General features: G+C 42.7%; 7 protein-coding genes across 7 annotated transcripts; 5 read left to right on the top strand and 2 right to left on the bottom strand.

Moving 5' to 3' along the window:
* Window positions 1–6,274: 6,274 nt before the first annotated feature.
* On the top strand, window positions 6,275–8,188 carry INS49_000712 (uncharacterized protein; the record flags this gene model as incomplete). The annotated part of the gene is made up of 4 exons (XM_043161549.1): window positions 6,275–6,407; window positions 6,478–6,528; window positions 6,613–8,128; window positions 8,185–8,188. 4 exons carry the CDS (start codon window positions 6,275–6,277, stop codon window positions 8,186–8,188), a joined length of 1,704 nt encoding a protein of 567 aa, XP_043030055.1.
* A 374-nt stretch (window positions 8,189–8,562) lies between these two features.
* Window positions 8,563–10,098, bottom strand: INS49_000711 (uncharacterized protein; the record flags this gene model as incomplete). The annotated part of the gene is made up of 3 exons (XM_043161548.1): window positions 8,563–9,427; window positions 9,497–9,666; window positions 9,739–10,098. 3 exons carry the CDS (start codon window positions 10,096–10,098, stop codon window positions 8,563–8,565), a joined length of 1,395 nt encoding a protein of 464 aa, XP_043030054.1.
* A 1,039-nt stretch (window positions 10,099–11,137) lies between these two features.
* INS49_000710 (uncharacterized protein) lies at window positions 11,138–15,215 on the top strand (the record flags this gene model as incomplete). Its single annotated transcript, XM_043161547.1, has 8 exons — window positions 11,138–11,276; window positions 11,344–11,993; window positions 12,057–12,399; window positions 12,453–12,601; window positions 14,472–14,516; window positions 14,575–14,698; window positions 14,761–14,816; window positions 14,886–15,215. 8 exons carry the CDS (start codon window positions 11,138–11,140, stop codon window positions 15,213–15,215), a joined length of 1,836 nt encoding a protein of 611 aa, XP_043030053.1.
* A 3,241-nt stretch (window positions 15,216–18,456) lies between these two features.
* Window positions 18,457–19,727, top strand: INS49_000709 (uncharacterized protein; the record flags this gene model as incomplete). Its single annotated transcript, XM_043161546.1, has 2 exons — window positions 18,457–18,526; window positions 18,586–19,727. 2 exons carry the CDS (start codon window positions 18,457–18,459, stop codon window positions 19,725–19,727), a joined length of 1,212 nt encoding a protein of 403 aa, XP_043030052.1.
* A 356-nt stretch (window positions 19,728–20,083) lies between these two features.
* Window positions 20,084–21,423, bottom strand: INS49_000708 (uncharacterized protein; the record flags this gene model as incomplete). The annotated part of the gene is made up of 3 exons (XM_043161545.1): window positions 20,084–20,143; window positions 20,203–21,147; window positions 21,226–21,423. The coding sequence occupies 3 exons, from the start codon at window positions 21,421–21,423 to the stop codon at window positions 20,084–20,086; spliced, it is 1,203 nt and encodes a 400-aa protein (XP_043030051.1).
* A 1,046-nt stretch (window positions 21,424–22,469) lies between these two features.
* Window positions 22,470–23,309, top strand: INS49_000707 (uncharacterized protein; the record flags this gene model as incomplete). The annotated part of the gene is made up of 1 exon (XM_043161544.1): window positions 22,470–23,309. The coding sequence occupies one exon, from the start codon at window positions 22,470–22,472 to the stop codon at window positions 23,307–23,309; it is 840 nt and encodes a 279-aa protein (XP_043030050.1).
* A 1,546-nt stretch (window positions 23,310–24,855) lies between these two features.
* INS49_000706 (uncharacterized protein) lies at window positions 24,856–26,025 on the top strand (the record flags this gene model as incomplete). The annotated part of the gene is made up of 2 exons (XM_043161543.1): window positions 24,856–25,091; window positions 25,152–26,025. 2 exons carry the CDS (start codon window positions 24,856–24,858, stop codon window positions 26,023–26,025), a joined length of 1,110 nt encoding a protein of 369 aa, XP_043030049.1.
* Window positions 26,026–26,101: the final 76 nt, after the last annotated feature.

The following is a 26,101-nucleotide window of genomic DNA, read 5'->3' as shown; positions in this document are numbered from 1 at the left end:
CATAATGGGACGAGGCTGCCACACACTAGCTTCTGGACAGCCGCTCCATCGAGATGCCCCTCTCGCCAGCGGATAATATCTCATGAAGGCAATACGTCGGCTCGAACTATCTCGTGAGCTGATGCCTCGAGAACGAAGCCGAGCCCGACTGGCGACGCACATCGCCTTCGCACAGTCGAGTCTGGACAGACACTGGACAATTTTGGACCCTAAGGAGATGGTTTGGGAAATGAAATGTCGCTGCCAAGGCCTGCCTTGCACTGCCAGCCGTTTTGATCGCGCCTCACGTACTGAATTGGTACTGCATGGCCGGTGGCCCAGGATGGCAAGATATTTAATATGTTCAACAGGGCTGGAGAAGAATTGTGTTGGGCAGTGGCCGCCGCGCTCGACATGGGTTTCACGGGAACTGCGGTAATAAATGTGCTCGACCAGTCGGGACGGGACGACTCGACGCAGGCGGAAGCCGTGGAGCACGTCGCTGGGTCAGCTGGACACAAGACGCTGTGGACATCTTGGTTCGGCGATCCCGAAACGCACGGCCCACAGCTCTTCCGGCGTCAGCGACCTTTTGTTGGACGAGTGGGAGCATCTTTAAGTGCTCGAGAGATCGGGCAGACAGGCAGCCTTGAGCCGCAGATGGGAATGGGAGAGTCTTAAAGGAGAATGAAGTCTAATTAGCGGCATTAGGGTTACTACACCAGCAGCGCTGAATAAAGCAAGGGTTTATCACACTATAGGGTAATAGATTAATAGCAGCTGGTCTCAAATACGTCAACTCAATCCAAGTGAACGCTATCTCTCTAAGAAAAAGGAAGCTATTCCCAGAGGGCCGACGGGCGTTATGGAAGAAGGCCCAGAGGGTGTGTGGTGGGGGCTTAGTCAGCCGCTTCTGTATCCAGGCTGCAATGCCACAGGCACCCTCTCGATGGTAATTATGTGTGCTGATAACAACGAATAACGAATGAAGATGTCTCCATCTGATTCTGCACAGCTTCTACTTGATCTCTAGGATATATAATCACCCGTGTGCTAGAGCGATATGTTTTGCGACGACTGTAGAGCCGTCATATTTGACGACAAAGCCGCAGGAGGCTTTGTAGCTGACGAAGATACTGAATCCTTTCTCATGCTGGATCAAGATGACAGACCCCGCAGGCTGCCGGTGGAATATCAGGTCAATGACGCCTATCCGGATCTTCTCCGGCTCTCCCTCTCTGCGAGTAAGGGTTGCGGGCTATGCAGAACGCTGAGGGATATGATCCTATCCGCAGATGTCGAGGATGTTGGAAGGTGCGAGGGTCGTATGCCCATACGCTAGCGCTAGCCTACAAATAGGCTCCTTTTAAGCATTTAATAGCGAGGAGATTTCTCTCCTTAATACATAATAATTAACTATTATTTGCTTTATTACTTTATTAAGTTATAAGCCTAGCATTGCTTAAGATATCTTAAAATGTTAAGAAATATTAATACCCTTATTTTTATAATTATTTTTATACTTAAATTATTAAAATTCTAATATTACTAGTTTTTACTTATATATCATTATTATACCCTATAATAACTGCTATAATTAATAATAACTTATAATAATTCAATATTCTTGCCTTATTTAATATTTTAACTACTTACTCTTTTTTATTTATTTATTTATATTAATTAATGCTAATTATTATAAATAAATAAATATATAAATATTATTTAAAATATACTTAAAAATATATAAATACTATTTAAAAGATATTAAACATACTTAACTTTAAGCTTAATTCATTATTTTTCTTAAAGTTAAACTTAAAAGGAAAAAACTTTTTAAATTAAAGGGCAGTATAAAGTCGCGGCTTTTAATTTACTAGCCTTAATAAATATATTATAAGCATTAAAAAATAATTAAATAAAAATATAGCTCTTATAAAATAAGAAAAGCTTAATAATTAAGCCTTTATTATACTTTTAAGCTTAATATATTTAAGCCTTATAATATTTATTATATTATATAAAAAATCTTTTAATACTTAAAAAATACTAGCTAATTAATTTAATTATAACATTAGCAACTTAATTATATACTTTTTTTATTAATTAATAAACTTATAATATAAGAATAGCTTTAACTTATAAAGCCATTTAAATATCTTTTAAAACCTTTAAATAAAACTTTATATTAAAACCTTAATATTAAAATAATTAATTAAAAGGTTAATAAAGTTACTTTTTAAAAGCAATAAGGTTAAAAGCTTCTTTTTCTTAATAACGCTATTAAATACTATAAATAATATTATTAATAACCTAAGCAGCCAAAACCTTATAATATTTTCCAAAATTAAACCTAAAATAATAAATATTATTTTTTATATAAAGATTAAATAATTTAAAGCTTACTTTATCTTTACTTAAAAAAAGTTAGTATTAAAAGGTATAAAAAAGGCTATAAAGTTTGCATTAATAAGTATTAACTTTACATTAAGTAATAAAGAATGCACTTAATACTATATATAAAACTTTATATTTATTAATTATTTATATATTAATTATATAAAGCTTATTAAATATAAAGCTAATTAAAAATAAAAAAAAGGTAAGAAATAAGTTATTATAAATTAAGCTATAAATAAAGAAATTATTAAAAGTTTTAATAATAATAAGAAAGATATAATAATGCTATATATTAACATTTTAATATATGCAATAAAGCTATTAATAACTATAAATACTTTAATATTATAAATTTTTAATTTTAATACTTTAAAGTATATAATAAAATGCATAAAAAACTTTAACTCTTTATAACTATATTTAAATATAATTATTATTATAAGCGGTAATTAACTTACCATAAAAAACATTAACTTTATAAAGATCTTCCTATAACTATTAAATAAATTAATTATTAAAAGCATCTTTATTAACATTTTATATAATCACGCGCTAAGAAATACTTATTTATTTAGCTAAACCACAATTTAAAATTTTTTTAATTAAATGCATAAGGAAATAATATCTTCTTATTATTAAAAGATAATAAATTTCGCAAAATATTATAAGCAAAGTTTTAATATAAAAATTTTAAAATCTAAATAGCAAAAAACAACTTTATAATATTCATAATATATAGTAAATTTTATAAAGCTTTTAACCATAGCAATTTATTAAAATTAATTACTTAATGCCTATATAAAAATAAAGATATTATATTAAACAAATCAATGGATTTTTATTATAAACCATGCTAACTTGCAAAGTTTATTAAAAAATATTTATATTTATTGCTAAAATAATAATTTACATAGCCATTTAAGTATATTTAATTTAATTTAATTTATTAAGTAAATTCTTAATAAAATTACTAAAAAGTTCTTAATACTTTATTTCATTTATTAATAACTATACTTAATTTTATTAAGTTTACTTTATTACTTAAAAGGATAATATCTTAAATATTATTAAGGGATTTTTAAACATAATTAAAACTTAATTTAATATAAAAGTTAAAACATTTAATTTAAATAATAAAAGTAAATATATAAATAAAATAATTATTATAATATTTTAAAAACATAAAATTATTTATAAGAAATCACTCCTTTATTATTATAAGTTAAACGGCATACTTAAAAAATTTATATATACCATTATTATTAATGCTTATATAATAATTTATAATAAAAACTATTTATTCTTATAACTTAAAGTAATTTCCTATATAATATACTTATAAAATTAAAAACTATACTTAGCCTTATTATGCTAAATAACGCTATTTAAGGTACTTTATAAATAAAAGCTTAATATTAAATATTTTCAACTATACTTTCACCTTATATATCTTTATATTCTTATTAAAGCTTGCAAATTAAGAATAAAATTATTAAATAAAGCTAAAAAGGTATACTTTATAAGATTTAAGGTTAAAAGCAAAACTATTTTTTATTTATTTATATTAATTTAAAAAGTTATTATAATTATAATATTAAGCTATATTACTTAATTTAATTTAGCAATAAAGATTATATAAATAATTAACTAGCTAAATAAAAACATATTACTTAAAATAAAGGTATTATTAGCATTTTAGTTAATAAAACTTATTAATAATATAAAACCTATAAATAAACCTATAAATAAATTACTTAAACTTGCAAAACTTATTAATAAATTACTTAAACTTATAAAACTTATATAATTATATAATTCTTAAGGATAATAAATTTAGCTTTTATAAAAAGCAAAAGAAAATGCAAACATTATTATAAAATATTTTAAAGATTTTAATAACTTAGCATTAATTAATATAAACTTTATACTAAATCCTACTTAACCAGTATTAATTAATGCTAACTACTTTAATTAAATCTTTATTTAAGCATTGCTTATTAATATAATAAATACCAATAATATTCTTAATATATATATATAAGCTATAAAGAGCAGTAAAAGGAATGCTTAGCAATAAGCTATTAAAAGAAAACTTAAATCACTCTTAAATATAAGTATATAAATTAAAGTATTTGCTATTATAAATTAATATATTATTAATTCTTGCTAAGTATATGCAAAGAAGTTTAATGCTTTTAATAAGCTTATTTATTATAAAGCTTAACTTATTACTTATAAATATATATAAATCCATAGCATAAATTATAATAATACTTATAGCCCTATAATACGCTATAATAATTTAAAACTAATTATTATTATCACCGCTATAATAAGCTAATAACTTTAATAATTTAATATTAAAATAATATACTTATATAGCCATTTAAAATATAATATTTATATATAATTATTATAAAAGTATTAAACATTATTTAATAATTAATAAGTTATTTTAAAACTTCTTAATACTTTATATAAACTTAAATAATTAAGCTATAAATAGTTTAATACTTTTAAAAAGGAATTAATTAAATATTTAATAAAAACAATATTTAACCCTTGCATTTTTATTAAAAATTAAATCATTATTACTATTTATATTAATAATATTTTTATTATTAAAAATCCCTCTTAAATTAATAAATTTCGCATTAAACTTATATAATATTTTAAATATAAGGATCTTAATCTTTATAAATACTTACTTAAATTAAAAATTATATAAATTAATAATAAGATTTATATTTTTTAAAAGGAATATACTTAATAAATTTTAAAATACTTTAATATATTTAATTATAATTAAAAACAAACTCTTATAAATTTAAATTCATTTTTATAATAAAAGGAACCTAATAATATTATAATAAATATAATAATATATTAATTACTTACTAAATCCATTCATTTTCTTATTATTAAAATAAAACTTAATTTTACATTTTTATATATAATGCTTTTAATATTTAATGCAAAGCCTATAATTTATTATTTAAATATTATAAAAAGAATGCTTTAATATATTTAGCATATACTAAATTATACCTTATAATTTCCAAAATAAACATTATTATTTTAATTTACCATACTTAATATATATATTAATGCTTCCTATAATATTAATTTAAATAATTTAAAAGTATTTAATAAATATATATAACTCCTTAATAGCAGCTTAATTACTTAATTATTAAAGCATTAATTTATTATTATAAAATATACTTATAAAACAAAATATATAATATATTTATTAATATTATTATATCTTTATTAAATAATTTAAGCATTAAAAAATTTAAATATTAAGTATATTAAATATTTACTTATTTTATATATTAATAATTAATTAATATTAAACCTTATTTAAAATTATAAAGTTAATGCTTAATTAAAATATATTATTATTTATTATTACTTTATTTATAAAGGAATTAAAGAAATATATAATATTTATTATATTACATTTAAAAACAATCTTACTAATATTTATATAAAAGCATTACCTTATCCTACCCTTAAAAAGGCTTATATAAAATTAAAACTAAGATAAGTATAAGGTTTATATTATTAAAAGAGTATTTAAATAATTAACTAAAAATAATATAAGCAGAATATATAAACATTAAATAATATTTATATAATAATTTTAATATAAATTATAGCAAAATATTTAAATTATATTTTTAGCTATTAAAACAAAACATTTCTTATTATTATTAAAATAATAATACTTATAATAAGAGGTATATTAAAAGGTGCAAGGGTTATATGCCCATACATTAGCGCTAACCTATAAATAGGCTCCTTTTAAGCATTCAATAGCGGGGAGATTTCTCTCCTCAACACATAACAATTAACTATCGTTTACTTCATTGCTTCATCAGAGGACGCGATGGCGCGGGCTGGATTCGACGGCACCGGAAACACCGAGCTTACACTGACGATGGAATATGTCTGGAGGGCCATGGTCTGCCCATTCGGTCTGTCGATGTTGATTGTGAACTTAAACATGAAGAGGAATAATAGTGAGTCAGGGCTGGATGGTCGCTCGATTGTGGTACCAAGGATCTGCCGACGCTGATTGAAATTTTGTAGTTGTCGATTCAGACCATTGGCTCAGGTTCATGATCGAGTCGGCTCCAGACGGTACGCCTACCACATAACGCTGCTCTATCCTTCTTTCATTCTACCGGTGGTTAGCGACTTGTCTTTGTGTTGACGGCGAGCCAGATCCATGTCAGAGGTGGCTACGAATCGATAACTTCGCTGCTGTACCTGGCGACTCCTTGAGTTCCAAGGCCGCAGCATGGATCAGAGACAGGCTGGACTCGTGCTCAAGGGTGTGTCACCCCATGACAGAGACGAAATTCTTACCGTCTCGCCTGGTCCGTGTTGACTGCGATCCACCTCGACTGGTTGAGACCAGAAACTGGGCCCCCTCAGGTGGGCTTGAGAAATACGCCGCCCTTAGCTACTGCTGGGGAAAGCCAGATGAGGCAAAGATGCAACTGAAGACCGAAAATACAACCATACACGTCATGCTGGAAGGTATACCACAGCCAAAGATGACCAGACTTCTCAAAGAAGCCATCCAAGCAACGAGAGCCCTCGGGATTCCATTTCTATGGATAGACGCACTATGTATAGTTCAAGGCGACACGGGAGATTGGGAAAGGGAGTCCAAGATGATGGGCAAGATTTACAACGAGGCATACTGCACTCTGTGCGCCATCTCGTCCAAATCGTGCCTTGAAGGGTTCCTGCAGCTACGACCGGCTCTGCTGAGCATTCCTTTCAGCTCTAAGCTGGACCCGAGTATCACTGGGGAGTACAGCCTTCGTTTCAGGGGCATCGTGTCCAGCCAGGCGAGATCTCTCGAGAGCATCAGATACAGCGCGGTCTATGAGGACTTTACCGCCAGCAGTTGGGCCCAGCGCGGCTGGACTTACCAGGAGTACGCACTGTCAAAGAGATTGGTTGTGTTCAGTCACAACGCTGTCCACTTCATCTGCCCGAGCGGATCCCAGACACTTGGACACATAGCTGACGAGGAAGACGACGGCGTTGACTTTTTCCAAGTGGATCACTTGGAAGCCGGCATGACGCCGGATGAGGCCTACAACGAGTGGTGTAACGTCGCAGCGGACTTTTCCCGCAGGCTCCTCACCTACCCTGGGGACCGCTTCCCAGCAATCTCGGGTCTGGCTGGATATTTTGGCGACATTCTTGGAGATGAATACCTTGCGGGCCTGTGGCAAAAAGACCTTTGGCGAGGGCTATACTGGGGCGTCGGCGTGAACTTCGCTGCCAGCTGGGTCGCGTTGCTAGAGCAGCTCTCGAGGCCGAACGTGTATAGAGCACCGTCATGGAGCTGGGCCAGCCGCGACCGCATGGCAAGTTTCGGTGAGGCCTGTCATGACCGCGGCGTCTTTCCGTATGGATCTTCAGATTATGTCGAGGACTTCCGCTGTGAATGCAAGAGTATTGAGGGCAGGGCTGCATGCGGTGGGCCGGAGCGCTACCTCACGGGTGAGGTTGAGGGCGGCTCTTTGCTGGTCACGACGAGGACGTGTCCTCTGCCTGGCCCTGTTGAGATCTCTGACGATCTGATAGATACGTGGATTGGAGCCAGTAGAACGCCGCTGGTAAATTGTGCTGTGGACTGGCTCGCGACTCATGATCCGTCCGAGCAGTGGAAGTACATGTCACTAGTTTTGCTGGGCAGTGCCCAGGGACTTGGGGAGTGGTCAGCATCCGACAGGGTTGCATATGGTCTGGTTGTTTATCCCGTCCCAGAGACAGTTGATACATATTTCCGGGTAGGCATCTTTTTCTCTCTACCTAGCAATGGGGGTGGACTGCCTCTATTCGACAGGTGCAGTGAGGGACCCATTACTCTCCTCTAGTTCAACGCTTGGTATCATCTAAACAGTGCTTTCACTTCTTCATTCAACGTTTGATACGTTCGTGCAGCGGTCTCCCTTGTCGACCTATTCAATGCTAAATCTTGAGCATAATATCAAAAGAACAGATCATGATCGTAGGCAGTGGGGGGATAAACGTCCTGATCCAAGCTGAGAGTCTCAAGGATATCAAGACTGACGATAACGTGTATAATTGGCAGATTTCTGAAACATCCTTGGTGCTAAGTTGTTTGGATAATTACCGATTCTCTTGGTTCTATTGTCCCCCATTTACAATCCCGGCCTTCCTTTTCTCGAAATCTTTCCTGAATAGGGCCTCCATCTCCCTCCTCACAGCAACGGCCTGAGAGCTTTGAGCGTCATATTCGATATCATCCCAACTCAGTCCTTGATCCTTCCTGATGTCGTGTTTGAGGACGAATCCATGTGCAAGCCCGATTGGCAACCCCGAGATCGCGATTGAGTCTTCGGCTTTCATCAACTTCCCGAAGACGGTGAATCCGCCCTCGCCGTCAAGCTTCTCGCCCGCTTTGAGGTCGCGCTTCGCAGTCGCCACGACGTCGCCGGCCCAAGTCTTCGTCTGCCCGGTAGGCTCGCCGCGGCACATGATCGTAGCTACCGAGATGCCTAGCTCCAGTCCGATCAGGTGATATGGCTTGTACTGGGCGGCGTATTTGCCGCTGCTGTCTGTCTTGAGTCCATACTGCCGGAAGCAATCCTGTTGGTACTGCGACGCCGCCTCGATGACTACGTACACGCCCCACCTCAGGTCGTCAAACACCCAGCGGCCGTCCTTTTCCATGCAAGATACCACCTCCACGGTACCCTTGCTCGGAAGTTGGCCGCCGTCGCTCTCGGGCTTGAGCACCTCGGGCAGATCGTGCTTCCCGCAGGGTGGGAACTTGAGGCCGGATGGAGGAGTTAGGTTGCAGCCGTTGGCAACGGCGGCCATCTCCAGTGCGGACTTGGTGCCGTCGAGGAAGCTATTGAACATTTGAGGATTGAAATCGCCAGAAGCGAGCTGCTCCTTCGTGAAGCCATAATGGTCCCAGACGGTTTCCGGGTTTGAGTAGTGATATTGGGGGAGGTGCTTCGTTCCCTTGCCAGCGCAGACGACATCGCTAGTGTCCAGTCAGTCTCGCCCAGTCAAAGCCTTTGTGATGGGGCGAGGACTCTTTATTCCCACTTACAATCCAGCTGTCCGAGCCCAGTCAACCATCTCGGCGATAAGGGCAGGTTGGTCGCCGTAGGCCATGCTGTAGATAATGTCCGCCTCCTTCGCTTTGCGAGCGAGCAGAGGACCGGCAAGTACATCGGCCTCGACATTGATCATGACAATGTGTTTCTTATGCTCGCAGCACTACTCAGGGCTTGGTAAGCCGATAATTACAATCAAAGTGTTCAGAGTAAAGATGAGACTGTGGGAACTCACAAGAAGTGCGTGCTTGATACCAGCGGCCGGGTTTCCAGTCACCTCGAGGATCACGTCGATCTCCGGTGTGGCAATGAGAGCAGAAGAGTCTGTCGTGACTATCGTCTTTCCCGACCGGACTCCCTCAGAAATGGATGCATTGACAGTGGTATCGTACTTCTCAGCTGGGTAATTGGTCCGCTTCAGCGCCGCAAAGGCCCTGTCGGAGGACAGGTCCGCAATGCCAGCTAGTCTCATCCCGACCGTTCTGTGAGACTGCGCGATGAACATAGAGCCGAATTTGCCAGCGCCGATAAGACCGACTTGGATAGGTCTGCCAGCAGCCTCCAGCTCGGCGAGCTTAGTCGAAAGGCTGGTCATTTTGGGTGGATGAAACGGTGCAGTGGATGGTGATGTACACTTGAGGATGGACGTTTTCAGGTTGTTTGATGAGAATAAGAATTTCAAGCAACAAACCTTTTATATCCTGAGGGCACTACAGGCTACAATTGGTTGGAGTAGCAATGAGGGGATTGAGAAGGCTTATAACAAGTTCTTTACAGGCCGCGATCAGCGTTTTCGCCCCCGCAAATCCACGGGAATTAGTTCTGTTCTGCGGAGGGAGCTCATCACCTCCAACGTAGGTACATGCGCAGATGCAGAGGCGTCACCGCGATCCGCCGAATCCTGGCTGCGGTGGCCCGATTGCTAGATGTCGTTTGAGGGGGATGTCGTCCACTTAGAATTTCAGACCAGTATCACATGCAGGGGTGAAGCAGTCTGCAGTCATTCACGCATGGACGTGAGCACTGGTCCGGAAAACTGCCACCGGGAAATCGGGAAATACATTTCCAGGTGTCAATGGAGCTGATCGGATCTAGTAAGCAAAAAGAGATCCGTGGTGAGGGGTACAGGTGATGGGGCGCGTTCGGAAGGGCAATAAGAGAGATTGGCGGTCGAAAGGAGAGAAAGCATTTGAGGGTCAGCAATGACTGCCTGGGCATGGGACACATTGGGGAATGGGGTGCCTAGGTGTGTATTTGGGCGGGGATGATCGAATATAATAAGTTGGAGGCAGCCACGGATGTCACAGCCTGAGATATCTGCTTGACAGTATTTTGTCTCTCTGGAAAGTCTAGTTCTGTTTTGACCTCACGTTTGCTGACCAGGAAACTGATATTCTTGTTCCACAATCGCAATAATGGCACCGCCTCGAGGTACAACTGATGCTAGAACAACTTTTAATTACCACACGATTGTGGCCTCATGGTCACCAGAGGAGCGAGCTGCCAGGGAAAAGACACTGAAACGAAAAATTGACCTTCGCCTTCTCCCCATTCTCGTCAGTAACGCACCTCTGTCTGAAAAATATCACGCAGCCGCTGTTAACGTATTATTATTTGCGCCTGAGCAGAGCCTTATGTACATACTCAATTATGTTGATCGCAACGCGCTTCCACAAGCCAAGGTCCAGGGAATATCCGAAGACATTGGTCTAGCTGGTATGGAATACAACGTCGTGCTAAGTCTTACGTTTATCGGATACATCCTGATGCAAGGTCAGCAGAACACACAAAATTCTTTGGACGTTTATACTGTTCCGATGCCCGTACTGATTTCTACTAGTCCCGAGCAACATGATATTGGGCCTGACTAGACCTAGTCTTTATCTCCCAACCGTCATGGTAGCATGGGGGGTCGTCAGTGGGTGCTCAGGGGCTGTTCAGAATTTTGCAGGAATCGCAGCATGCCGCTTCTTTCTAGGAATCGCCGAGGCACCCTTTTTCGCCGGCGTTGCTTTCTTGTTCTCGGGCTGGTACACCCGGTCAGAACTTGGATTTCGACTGGGGCTCTTCTTCTGCGCTGCCATGATCAGCGGTGCTTTCGGGGGTCTCTTTGCGGCCGGTATCGCGGCGGCCTTCGAGAACAACAAAATGCCTAGCTGGCGGTGGCTTTTTATCATTGAGGGAGCTGCCACTGTCGTCTGTGCGATGGCCACCACGTTCATTATCCCGGACTGGCCAGCGACTACGAAATGGCTCACTGAAGAAGAGAAAGCTTTGGGTGTTGTCCGACTCATCGAAGACGCTGGCGATGAAGAGTCAGAGATACGGACTTTTGACGCATTGAAAATGGCGGTCAAAGACCATCGTGTCTGGCTTTGCGTACTCAATCAGATGTGCCTTCAGGCGGTAGCCTCTCTAACCAACTTTTTGCCCACGTTAGTAAAAGACTTTGGATACAGCAACATCAATACTCTTTTGCTGACTGCACCTGTAAGTTTTATTTAACTCCTCATTGAGTATATATTTCGGATACTGACTCATACAAATGCGAAGCCGTACGTGTTTACGGCCCTTTTCAGCCTGTTCAACACTTGGCACAGCGACAAAACGAGCAGACGCTCCCCATATATTGTGTATCCGACGATCGTTGCTATTTCCGGAATCATAATAACGCTTGCGACAACGAATACAGGCGCTCGATACTTCGCATTGTTCCTCATGCTTCCAGGGACCTATGGGGGCTTCCAAATATCCAACGCTTGGGTGGCGAACATCGCCGCACGGCCTCAGAAGAAGCGAGCAATCAGTCTTGCCATGAGCAATTCGATTGGCAACCTGGCCCTGGTCTGGACTCCATACTTGTATCCGGATCGCGATGGCCCGAGGTACACCACTGGTAAGCATCTCCAGCCTGGCAACCGTCGCACTGACTGACTTTGGATGCCTCAGCTTGGAGTGTCAATCTGGGCTTGAGCGGCGTCACGTTGGCTTCGGTACTAGCTCTGTCCTTCATTCTGAAAAGAGACAACAAGATGGTTGACGAGCTTGAGCTACTGGGATCCAGCCTTGAAAGCGCCGACGGCCACCAGAAGCAGCAAGTGATCTCTCACCATAACGAGCACCCTACCGCTGGTAGACCGACTGGAGGCACTATCTCTGGCAGATTAACCAGGTATCAAACGTAGAAACTGGGCTCTTCCTAGTTTCTTGGAAGCCAGAACGGTCATTTCTATAGGATCACCTGAAATAGCACTGTAAGGGTGGTGGAATACAAGCAGAGTGACTAGGGATATGTAGCGTATAAGCAGCGTCTAAAAAGCATAAAAGCAATATATTCATAAAGTAGAGTATAACTAAACTTATCCCTCTCCTTCTTGCCTTTCCTTCGCTCTTAGGTTTCCCCCTTTAATAAAGAGAGCAACTCCCGTAAGTCTTTTAAGCGTTAAAAGCAAAGCATTATTTTCTAAGATAAATAAGCGCTAAAGGCTTTTTTCTAAGCTAACCCCTTCCCTATATAAAGATTCTTAATAAACTACCTTTTCTTTTAAGCTTTTATTTTAAGAGCAAAAGCATATATAATAAGTAAGAAAAGTATATATAAAATATTATTAAAAAATAAAGCTTTAATAATTATAAATAAAAAATAATAAAAAAAATCTTATTTTACTTATAACAAATAAAAAAAAGTATAATTATAATAAATAATATATATATAAAGATTATAATTTATAAGCATTATATAATATATAATAAAAAATATTAACTATTAATTTTTATTATACCTTTTATTTAATTATAATTATTTAAATAATAATTATATAATTTTTATTATATAAATAATATAATAATAATATATTTATTTTACCTTTATATTATATTTAAACTTTATTTTTTTAATAATTTCTTTTTCTTTCTTTTTTTAATTTAATATATATTAACTTTTTTTTATAAATATACCCTTATTAATAAAATATAATACTTATATTTATATTAAATAAGCATTAATAAATTATAAAGTAATAATAATAATAATAATAATAATAATAATAATAATAATAATAATAATAATAATAATAAAGTAATTACTTTTCTTTTAAGTAATATATTTATAAAGTAAAGTATAATTAAACTTATTCCTTTTTTTTAACTTTTTTTTTACTTTTAAGTTTTTCCCTTTAATAAAAAAAGTAATTTTTTTTAAGTTTTTTAAATATTAAAAGTAAAGCATTATTTTTTAAAATAAATAAATATTAAAATCTTTTTTTTAAGTTAACCCTTTTTTATATAAAAATCCTTAATAAATTACCCTTTTTTTTAAGCTTTTATTTTAAAAATAAAATATATATAATAAATAAAAAAAGTATATATAAAATATTATTAAAAAATAAAGCTTTAATAATTATAAATTAAAAATAATAAAAAAATATTTTATTTTACTTATAATAAATAAAAAAAATATAATTATAATAAATAATATATATATAAAAATTATAATTTATAAATATTATATAATATATAATAAAAAATATTATAAATTATTATTATACTTTTTATTTAATTATAATTATTTAAATAATAATTAAATAATTTTTATTATATAAATAATATAATAATAATACATTTATTTTACCCTTATATTATATTTAAACCTTATTTTTTTAATAATTTTTCTTTTTTTCCTTTTTTAATTTAATATATATTAATTTTTTTATAAATATACCCTTATTAACAAAACTTACTTAAAGACAGTGCTAATAAAGCGCAATACCTGCACTTATATTAACATTATAAGTTATAACCTCTATCTTATTACTACATAGCTACATATGCGCTACGCCCGCGTTAAGCAGGCGCTGATAAGCCGCAAAGCAGCAGCAGCAATAACAGCAATAGCAATAGTAACAGCAACAACAACAACAAAGTGAGTACCTCCCTCCTGGGCCGCGCTGGCTGACAAAAGGTTTTCAGATGGCCGACTCCACCTCCACCCCCAACAACCCGGGTTCGCCCCCCGTAAGTATCAGTCCCCCATCGTTCGCGGGGCGCGCGAGCGTCGCTGACGAAGGTATAGCGCCCCAAGAAGAAGACCAAGGGTCCGGCGGTGGAGGGCGGCCCCCGCGCCGCGCACAAGTGGTGTGCGCGCTGCGTGCGCGCCTTGGAGGCCGACCCGGAGCTTGTTTGCTCCAACCAGAGCGGTTCGTACCCGACGCGCTCGCGCAGCGCGCCCGACGCTTGGCAGTGGCTGACAGCAATTTAGGAACCGGCCGCCGCTGCTGGCGCTGCCACAAGGCCGGCAAGGGCGAGTGCGACAAGGTAAGATTATTCCCCAAATCGTGTGCGCGGCTTGCGCGCTGCTCGTGATTTTGGCTAACGACGCTCCAGATCCCCTTCGCCGCCGCCACCGCCCTCGAGGCCGCCCTCGAGACCAAGAGCGCCGCCGCCATCGCCGCCGCCATCCGGGCTCTGCCCAAGGGCAAGGGCAAGGCCGTCGCCGCCGCCGCACCCGCGCCGCTCGCCGCCGGCGCCGCCGACTTCGACGAGCTGCTGTCGCTCGGCCGGCGCGCCGTCGACGCCCTCGAGGGCATCGACCAGTCCCTGGCCGCCCTGTGCCGCTCGTTCGCGGCGCGCGAACGTCGCGAGACCGACGCCGCCGAGGCCGCCAAGAAGAAGGCCGTCGAGGCGGACGAGGAGGAGGATGAGGAGGACGAGTAACGGGTGCCTGCGCCTGGGGGGACCCCGACTAAAATAAACCCTCATTTTTTTTAAGAATTAAACAAGTTGCGCGCCCTGCGCGCCCCCGCTGTGCCCACGACGCTTTCTCGCGTCATTGTGATTCTTATCTTCCTTTATGTTAATACTTCATGCTTTTGTTTGTTGTAACTATATATATATATATATATAACTTTAATTATAGCTTTTAATTATAACCTTTCTTTTAATAATTATAATTAAATTTAATATACTTTATTTAACCCCCTTATTTAATAATAAATGTCTTATATAAAAATATTAAATTAATAAAATATATAATTTATAAATAATATATAAAAAGTATTAAAGAATAAATTTATAAAATAAAGTAAAATTAAGTTTATTTTCCCTTTTTTTTCTTCTTTTCTTTACTTTTAAATTTCTTCCTTATATAAAGGAAGCAGCTTTTATAATGCTTTTAAGCATTAAAAATAAAGCATTATTTTCCAAGATAAATAAGCGTTAAATGTAAGTGGGTGTATGGGTGAAGGACCCCATTGACTGCAGGCATTCACTAGGGCTCTGGGCCCCATACCCCTTAGGCATAAAACCCTTGCCTTGCAATTTCCATAAGACTTCTTCCTTACATAAAAGGTAGCGCCGTCTTAATCTAAATTAATGTATTAAGGATAGCTGCCTTGTCTCTATATTCCCTCTCGTGACATTAAAGGCTTTTTTCTAAGCCAACCCCTTCCCTGCATAAAGATCCCTAACAAGCATGATGTTAACTTTGCATGAAAAATTAGTGCTAAGCATTATTACGATTTAGATGAGGTTGATTTTAAACTTATTGGTATTATAATTGAGACCTTCCTTGCATCTTCTCTTTATATGCCCTAAAGATACCCATAAGCATAACTTTCTAAAGGCTTTGCGGAAGGGCCTTTGAAGGGATTGTTGCTTAACACGTTTAGTACCCACGTAATCATCAGGAGATTCTTACCAAGTAGCACATCCAGCACTAGTTCCAGAGGGTGTCATTGCTCCTCAAATCTGGGTATGGAAACTGGATATTATTTTGCTCCTGCCCCAGAGAGCTTTGCTTGGACTGAGCCTTCACTATTTTACACGATCACCTCAGTTTTACTTACACTGGTAAGGGTGGTCAAGCAGACTCTGCTCGTTCTCCACAAAAAGAACTCCTTGTGCATACGGGTCTCACCCAGGAACCACGCACTGCACCCCGCACCTAAGCGACCGACCCAGGCGTGCGCGAACGAGGAACCATGGATCGGCCACGACTGCGCGGGGAAAAGTAAACGCTCCTTCGGCTTTTAAAAACCGAATTGCCGGTTGGGCTTTCTACTCGACCTCCCCAGTTGTCACGTCGAGGTTGAAATTCCCGATTTCCCGTCAAGTCGTCGCAAAATGCAGTCCATATCATGGAGAATGACAAAAGCAACCCTCGAAAGATTGGTGTGCCGGGGCGAAAGCCGAGGGCGTGTAAGTAATAGACTACATCCTGTTTCCGAGTTCTTGGCACGGTCCAGCGAGCAATAGTATTGACGCCAACTCAGGTGCGGAATGCAAGAAACAGAAGATGAAATGTGAAGTGCCCTTTGGAGGCCACAAATGCAGGAATTGCAGGCGCAGAGGCACAGACTGCATCTTTGATCGACTCGTAGTTCCTCATGCTGCAAGCAACGGGCGGCCGCGTCCAGCTGCCAGCCCAGAGTGTAACTGCACCCACGATGTGGCTTTAATTCGAGAAGATGTCAGGCAAATAAAAGCATCACTGGACGTCTTGGCAGGGCAGAAGATGCTCCAACCCCAACCGACCTCACATCACGAGAGCTCCCCAAACACGACGATAGCCGCGGGAGAGGCCTTGTCGGCAAGAGAGTCCAATCTGCGTATGGCGATGACGAGGGAAAACTCACCGGAAGCAAACGGGAATACCGAGCACAATGACAATTCAGTAACGGTAGAGGAGCCAATGAGTAGTCTATACGAAGTAACGCGACTGAGGAATATAAGGTCTAATAGGGCCAAGACCGTACGTCCTGCGACTGAGCGAGGCCAAGTGCAAGACCTTATATCGAGGGGTATCATACCTCTTTTTGAAGCAGAAAGTCTCTACACACAAGGTATACACATGCTCCTAGTCTGTAATTGAGTACGATTCGTCGTGTTGCTAAATAGAAATGGAACAGCTTCCACACATCCCTGAATCACTACCTCTGGGTTGGCCTTGAGCAGACCCATCCAGACTTCAAGTTGGTTAGGGAATCGTCGGAGCTGCTCACAGCCACGATTCTGACAGTCACGGCGCTCCATATTCCAACGAGCGCTGAAACCTTCGACAAATGCTATAAAGAGTTCCTATCCCTCATAACGTCCCCGGCCCAGATTCCGGCCCCCCCCCTGATTCCGGCCAGCCGTTTTCTGGTGCACTGGCACTATAAGATACCCACTTTTCAACCTTCTATAATAAATCCAAATTAAATCCCAAAACCCTAACCCTAAATTCAAAATAAAGGATTTTAAATATACTTTTACATAAAGATATATTTAAAAATATAAATTTACTTTAATAATTTTAAAATAATTTTTAAAGTTAAATTATTAAAAATATTAAGATTTATATATATAATATAAGGAGTTTTTAATAACTTATATTTCTTAATTTTATACTTAATCTTTTAATAAAATAAATATAATTAAGTTTTATTATATATAATAAATTTATTATTATAAAATAATATAATTTTCTCTTATATTAAAAATTTTAATAAAGAAATATTAATAAATTTATCTTTTCCTTATATAAAAAAATATAAGAAAATATAAATTTATAAAATATATTAATAAATTTATAACTTTTAATATAATATCTTTTAATATTATATAATATATTAATTTCTTAACTTATATTTTAAAAAATAAAATTTTACTTAATTATATTAAAGAAATGTTTGCTTAAAAGTAAACGTTAATATTTCCATATAAAATATTAGGAATCCTTAACATTTAAAGCCTTTAACTTTTAAAAAATATTTTAAAAATAATAAAACTATAATAGATTTTTTTAAGTATTCTCATTATAATTTCCTTTTAAAATAATATCGTTTAAGCCTAGGGTTAGGGGTTTTGGATTTAATTTGGATTTATTATATGGGTTTGAAAAGTGTGAGTTTGTGTGGGAAAGGCGGCCGGAATCGGGGGGCGGCCGGAATCCGGGCCGGGGACGTTATCGAGCTCAATGTTTAGTCGATATCACAGCGTCGATGATGTGCGAGCCCTGTGTATTGCCGCATTCTGGCTATCAGAAGGTGAGAAGAGCTACGGTTTCAGATATTTTTCATATAGATTCGTTAACTAACCTCAACAGTATCGTGGAAGCTCTCCGGCCATGCTATCCGGATAGCCACGGAGCTCAACATCCATCAGTCCTTCTCCCGGGCAATGGAAGGCGACCGAGAGCACTTTCTCCGAGCCAGGCTCTGGTACATGCTCTATGTCTGCGACAAACACTTCAGCATAGCGTACGGCCGCCCACCCATGATCGCCGAATCCCTACAGATCCGAGACCACGAGCTGTTCCTGCAGTCGCCCTTCGCCGATGCCCTCGACCGGCGGATCCTCTCGCAGGTCTCCTTGATGCAGATCCTGACGCGCATATACGACCGGTTCATCGAAGGGAGCAAGGGATTCCCTCAGGAAAACACGGCAAGCGCGATGCTCGCCGACGAGGAGGGCGATTTTGATGACCTGCGCGCGTTCAACGGCGAGATAGACCGCTGGCGGATGCTGTGGCACGCGCGCCAGGAGAATAACCCTTTTATCGGGTCCTTCCCGCCAAAGGGAATCATACTATACTCCTATTTTGCCAAGCTGCAGCTCAACTCGCTCGCGATCCGTGGCGTGAGCCTGTCCAGCGGCCAACTGTCGACGCAGCGCAAGGAATTCGTGAACCTAGCCATCTCGGCGGCTGCTAGTATCCTCACGTTCGTGCTAGAGGAGGGGGACATGAGGAGGGCGCTGGTCGGGACACCGCTCTATGTGCACACTATGATCACGTTCGCATCTGCCTTTCTGATGAAGGGCACGACCATGTGGAGCCGCGTCATGGGACTGAACATCGAGGCGGGTTACGTTACCAATTTACTCGAGCGCGTGGTCTCGTTGCTGAAGACGTCGGTGACTTCCGATCGACATGTCCTGCACCATATCGCATTTGGACTGGAGAAGATGTTGGCGAAGTTCAGCGCAACCTCAGGTGCGGCAACAGTGCAGGGCTCGAGACATGCAGCCCTCAACACAGGCATCTCAGGTCGTGACAACGGCCAGTTTGACCAAAGGTTCCCGACTGATGGGCATCACGTGGCTTTCTCGAACGCGGAATGGGGTCCAGGAAATACCGGAACACCCAGCTTCAGTTATGAGTTCTCTGGTGACTTGATATTTGAGGCTTTCGGGAGTGGCTCTGCGAATGATGTCTATGATCTGCTGACGAGTCAACTGCCGTACTGATGGAAAACAAATCTCCTGCCAGGGCTCTAAGGCCTGTGAGGGCTCGGATAACACGAAAGCTCCAACAAGACCAATTGCGGCCCTGATGCGAACATTCCGTTCAGATTCTCGATGCAGAAAGCATTCCATGGGAAAATTATATAGCGCTGTCCCTAAAACTTCCAATGTCTAGGAGAGGTAAAGAAATGACCGGAAAGTGTTGGCATGAGCGCCTGGGAGCCTTCCTCCGTCAATGTACACCATACACTGTGGCGCTTATCCTGGCCCGCCCGCTCTGAATCTATGTGGCCCTGCCGACCGGAAATCACTCGATCTTTCCTACTGGGATCTATACCAAGTATGTGATAACCTCCTCTTTACAGCTCGTCCTCAACACCGCTCTTGAGCTTAGCAAAGTTGGTGAACCCGAGTTCGTACTGCAGTCACCAAAGTTAGCACCTAATCTTCAAAAGAGAGGTGGGAGCGCATCACATACAGCAAAAGCAAGAGTCATGCGGGCATGCTGAAGCATGTGGTCAAATGACAGGTACTTGATGGTGTCGTCGGTAGAGTGGATATGGCCGTCGCTGTCCTCGAACGCAGACTCGATGACGAATGCGGATGGGTAGCCAGCCTTGGAGGCAGAGGCGTGGTCCGAGCAGGCGTAGCCGCACTTTGTTTCCACGTAGGGAATATCGCAGTACTCAACGACGATCTTCTTGATGAACTCGGTCAGCTTCAAATCGACGTAGTCAACGATGACGCCGACGCTCTCAGGCTTTCCAGCCTTGATGGTCTTCTCAACGTATCCGGTCATGTCCTGCTGGAGCATGGCCTTGACGTCCCGGCCCTGCTTCTCGTATTCGGAGAAGATTGCTTGGCTCCCCAGCAGGCCACCCTCCTCGGCCGAGTACCAGTGGAACTCGATGGTGTTCTCCAGCTTGCCCTTCTTGACGGCGTCGGAGCTCAGGAGGACGCGGAAAGCTTCGAGGATTGTAACGGTGCCACTTCCGTCATCGTCCGCGCCCGGTGCAGCAAGGATCGAGGGCAACCAGAGGTTGATCGAATCCTGGTGGGCGCCAACAACAACCGTGGAGTTTGTCTGCCCAGGGATCGTCGCGATTATAGAACTCTGCTGCCACGAGTGTGGGAAAGCCTCGGCGTAGACATCATCGGCACCGGACTCCTTGATGATGTCCTTGATCTGTTTCAGGAGCCACTCGGAGGACTGCTTGCCGTAGTCGGACTTGAAGTAGCGGGTGTGGAAGCTGGAGAACTTCTCGAGGTTCTCATGCATCTCTGTTTTGGACAGGTTCTTGAGCAGCGGCTTGACCTTGTCCTGGAACGAGGCCTTGGCTGGGAAGACTACGTTGGCGAAAGCGTGGAGCCGGGATGCGCCGAGGTCTTGGGTCTCGGTGATGTCCATGAACTGTTGGCCATTCTGTGTATCGCGTAGTTATCAGTATGCAAGCCAGGCCTGGGTTGACGGCTGGGGAGAGGATGAGGCGCGAGAGCTTACTCGTCGGAGCTCCCATTTCTCCTCCTCTGTAATCCACTTGGTGTCGCCAGGCGCCAGTTCAACCAGGAACTTCTCGCTGGACTCCTCGTATACGCCCTGGGGATACAGCTGTACGTTGTTGCCCTCGGTCCGCTCGATGAAGCGAGCAGTGACGGCCGGAGCCAGCAGCGCGACGAGGGAGGATGTGCTAAGTCTCATAGTGAATGTTTGGAATGATGTATTGATGAAAGAGAGACGTTCGTTGCTCACGAGGCAACGGTCACTTGGGGTAATCTCCTATCTGACGGTCACCAGTCAGTCGGTCGGTCGGCAGGCAACCAATGACGCAACATCCTGAAACGAGCTCCTTATCCGCCGATCTCGGCACCGAATGGCTCGAGTCCAGATACCGAGGCACCATTGTGCGTACCCAGGTACCTTGGTACTTATTAGACGGCTTGCCCTGCTTCTGTACAAGCTGAGTGCAGTTACGAAGACATCAAGTCTCTCTACACACAACCCATACTTCAGCAGGCAACATCCATTCCCGCGAATGGGTTTATACTCAACGCGAGATCCAATACGGAGTGTGCCTGCGTCATGACGCAAGCTGAAACAACGTTCGGAGCTTCCACTGTGACGGATCCAGTCTAAGGAGACTCCGTTCAAGAGTCGCCAATTCGGTCTGTTCTCAGCCTTCTTGGAAGAAGGCTGGAACCACAACTTCGGGTCAAAACCCTCCCTCCGCCCGAAGCAGAGTGCCAGAAATATCGAGCGTTGGGCCTCAGGATCGCGGGCGGGGCCGCATAGTCTTGGCCTAGTGAAATGACAGGTCGGGGGCGGTGGTGCCACGATCATCCATCACGAAAGGAAGCCGGGTAACCAAGCCCATCATCAGGTGGTCCATTTGGTGCCTAGGTACGTGGATAGCCCCACGGGGTACCTGTTGGTTTCCTGGAGTTCGATGGCCTTGCACAGGGAATAGGAAACGGCCGGACTGGGAGTCTCCTAGTGGGGGTTGGTGCGGAAGGAATGGAGGGGGGATTCTGCGACTCAGCTGCGCTCTCACATGTGGTCTGATTGTCGAGGCTCAGTCTGAGCTCAGACAGCCCGACAAGCCTAGCGTCCGTTTTCATACAAATTGATGAGTTGTCTCACTTGACGCATCATAGATAGCAGCCTCCTTTTGTTCTCTTGTCTGGGTTGCACTTGCGCCTTTCCTTCACTCGTACTCTCTGGCCACATGAAGCCTCGAGCAGCACACAATGCCTGGATCACCACCACCATACCGGCCTAAGGCCGACCTCATCGCCAGAGGCGTCAAGCGACCAAGTCCTCTTGGCACTTCAACCTTTATCGGGTTGCGCGCGCTCGATCCGTTGCTCCAGTATCGCATTCTCGCCCATGGACTCGGAACGGGATTCCTCGCCAAGCTTGGCATATCAACGATACCTCTCAGCGCAACTGTAGTTACACGAACGGGCTTCAAGATAATCGACCAGCTCGGCCTCCCCCTCGAACGTCTCATCTTACTCGGAATGGCTGTCGGCTCTGCGGCGAAGCAGATCTTCTGGCTCACGTACATATCGCAAGAGGAATTCCAGCCAAAACCGGCCGTCATCGTCTCCGCGTTCAACTCCTTCTGCAACAGCGCAAACTCCCTGCTACTTCTGACAACCGCCACCTCTGCCGCGCTCTCGACAAAGCCATTGACGGTTCCCGTGCCTGGCACTCGCGCTAAGCTGTCGCTGCCGGTCGCCGTGGGCACCGTCTTGTATATTCTTGGTATCCTGCTTGAGACCGGCTCAGAGCTGCAGCGCAAGAGGTTCAAGGACAACCCGGAGCACAAGGGCAGGCTCTGCAGAGAGGGCCTTTGGAGCTGGGCCCGGCACATCAACTATACCGGATACACCCTGTGGAGAGGAGGGTATGCCCTCGCAGCAGGCGGCTGGGTGGCCGGTGCTGCGGTGGTCTCGTTCCACGTGCATAGCTTTATCGGCAACGGCATCGTCTCGCTCGACTACTACATGAGCCGCCGGTACAAGGACCAGTGGGGCCGCTACAAGGAGGACGTCAAGTGGAAGCTTGTGCCTGGCCTCTACTGAGCTGGTGGTGAGCCATCACCTTTGTGTGGATTTCAGTTTTGGTAGTGGCATGTATTTTGGGCAACCGCATCTGCATCATGGTGGTCAAAACGGCGTTACTGGTAAAGGATGGCTGCTCAGCCTTGAGAAGCAACCCATGATTGAGAATGGGGTTTGAGGGTCAGAGATTGATTTTGGCAGAGTGAAGGGGAGAGTAATTGCCACTAGGTCCAACGCAAGGAATAAATAGCATGATCAATAATAGAAATTCTGTGTCACTGGCACTCCAGCCTTTCGGGTTGGTCGTGAAAGGTACAAATCGCCGGGGCCCCGCATACCTGTGTCTGGTCTGGGTAACACACTTTCTCTGTAGGGTGCTTTTCTGTGGGATACGTTCGTGGGACAAGCTCTTCGGTATGACCTCCTCTGCGGTCCTGAACAACGGTAACTGCACTTTATAAAAGTGCGTAGCATTCTTCGTCAGTCTTATCCCGAATTGATTGCCGAAGTGTTGAAGACCGAGAATGGCGCTCGGAAGCCCAGCAGGGGTCGCTGTCAACTGATCCCGCTAAGATAAACCCGCTGCATGTGATTTGCCGTTGCACAAACCTACGTCAGGCTGCTCAAAGTCCCCTGTCGGTCGGTCGTGATCAGCGGGCTAGGATCCATCATTTGGCCCCGAGAGCGGTGGGTCAGCGCGGGTCCAGCCCTGTTTCCTTCTGAATTGAATACCGAAACCGCGAACTTTCCTTTGAGCAAACACACCTTTGAACTCGTTACTGAATTTCGATACCCGCACGGCGCCATCTCCTGTTTGCCTGCGATGCTTTTTGCGCGTCGAATAGACTTAGAGTCAACACCATAGACCCCCACCGCGGCATCCTCGCCGCCTCTTCGACAATGCGCGCATGCGCCGCCCGAACGACCCCACGATGCCCTGTCGCCTCGACTCCTCGGACATATCTCGCTTTTAGAAGCCACAGGCAACGCTCAATATCTACGAGGCTGCTACGGACAAGCTGTCGACCTGGAGAGAGACCCGCGTTACCATCAGCGCAAAGGTCGGAAGCGCAGCCAGCACGCACCGTTCTCCCGGCGCTCGTCCCAGTTGGGCAGAGGAGGCCGGCGTCGGTGGCCACTGCGACGCAGGAAAATGGTGCGCTTCGATCACAGGATGGGATCTATGTTTTGGTAATACCTGCTGACATCCTACAGTCAACCACGACGACTTCGGTCCTATTCAAGAATACGATCGCCGCGTGGCCGAAGGCCGCCTGAAGAACGACGAGCACCAGCGAGGCAATTTCCCCACGAAACAGTTGTCGACTTGGCGCATGCACTGACATGTGACGAAACAGGCATCATACAGAGTTTACAGCACCTGCACGATGAACTCCGGCATTACCAAGCCCGGCCCGTCGTCCACCCAACCCTCGAGTCGTTGAAACCCTCGAAAGGACTGTTTTCCTTTTTCGGAGGAGGCAAGGCAAAAGCTGCGCTGCAAGACATACCAGCAGATTTGCCCCGAGGGTTGTATCTTTTCGGCGATGTAGGAAGTGGCAAGACGATGTTGATGGACCTCTTTTACGATACCCTGCCGAGCGCCGTCCGGTCAAAAACGAGGATACACTACCACAACTTCATGCAGGACGTACACAGGCGGTTGCACCGCATGAAGATGGAGCACGGGAACGACATAGATGCTGTGCCCTTCGTTGCTGCGGATATTGCAGAGCACGGAAATGTTCTGTGCTTCGACGAGTTCCAGGTCACCGACGTGGCAGACGCCATGATTTTGCGGAGGTAAGAATACCTCTCACAGCCCAGCACTGCTAGTCCGCCACTCTGACACCTTGAATCCAGGCTTTTGGAGGCGCTCATGTCACATGGTGTGGTTCTTGTCACGACTTCCAACAGGCATCCTGATGAGCTGTATAAAAACGGCATCCAGCGCGAATCCTTTGTTCCCGCAATTCACCTCCTCAAGAGCCGATTACATGTTATCAACCTCGACTCGCCAACAGACTACCGAAAGATACCCCGACCTCCGTCCGGAGTCTATCACACACCGCTTGACGCTCACGCTGCAGACCACGCGGAAAAGTGGTTCCGCTTCCTAGGCGACCCCGAAGCTACCGAGCCGCACTCCGAAGTCCAGCACGTTTGGGGCCGCGAGATCTTCGTGCCCCGTGTCAGCGGTCGCTGCGCGTGGTTCACATTTGACGAGTTGATCAAAGAGCCGAAATCAGCCGCCGACTTCATCGAGCTGACGCGTTCCTATGACGCTTTCATCGTCACGGACGTTCCGGGGATGACCATCAGGGAGCGAGATCTGGCTCGCCGACTTATCACATTCATCGATGCGGTGTATGAGTCACATGCGAAACTCGTCCTCACCACGGAAAAGCCCCTGACGGAGCTGTTCACCTCCAAGGACGAGATCGCCGAGTCCCTCCTGAAGGGGTCCGACCATGACGGCAGCGGCGGCCACGAGGTAAGCCAGGTGATGAAGGACATAATGGAGGACCCGGATAAGCAGGCGGACAAGCTCAAGGGATCCGCGCTGTTTGCCAACGATGAGGAGGCGTTTGCCTTCTTCCGCGCGCTGTCCCGGCTGACTGAGATGGGAAGCGTGGAATGGGTGGAGCGGGGCATGGGTCTCGAGAGCAGAGGCGGGAAATCTGAACGGGATGGCTTTATGAAGGCCCGTTCGAGGCAGATGGAGGACAGCATGTAGGTCGGGTTGGACGACTACATCTACGGGGTGGACGACTACGTCTACGGGGACCTCTGTCTTCAGTGGCAGCATAGCG

This window comes from Diaporthe citri (assembly GCF_014595645.1).
Source record: "Diaporthe citri strain NFHF-8-4 chromosome Unknown scaffold_1, whole genome shotgun sequence".
NCBI classification, from domain to species: domain Eukaryota; kingdom Fungi; phylum Ascomycota; class Sordariomycetes; order Diaporthales; family Diaporthaceae; genus Diaporthe; species Diaporthe citri.
This window is presented reverse-complemented; position numbering and strand designations above follow the sequence as displayed.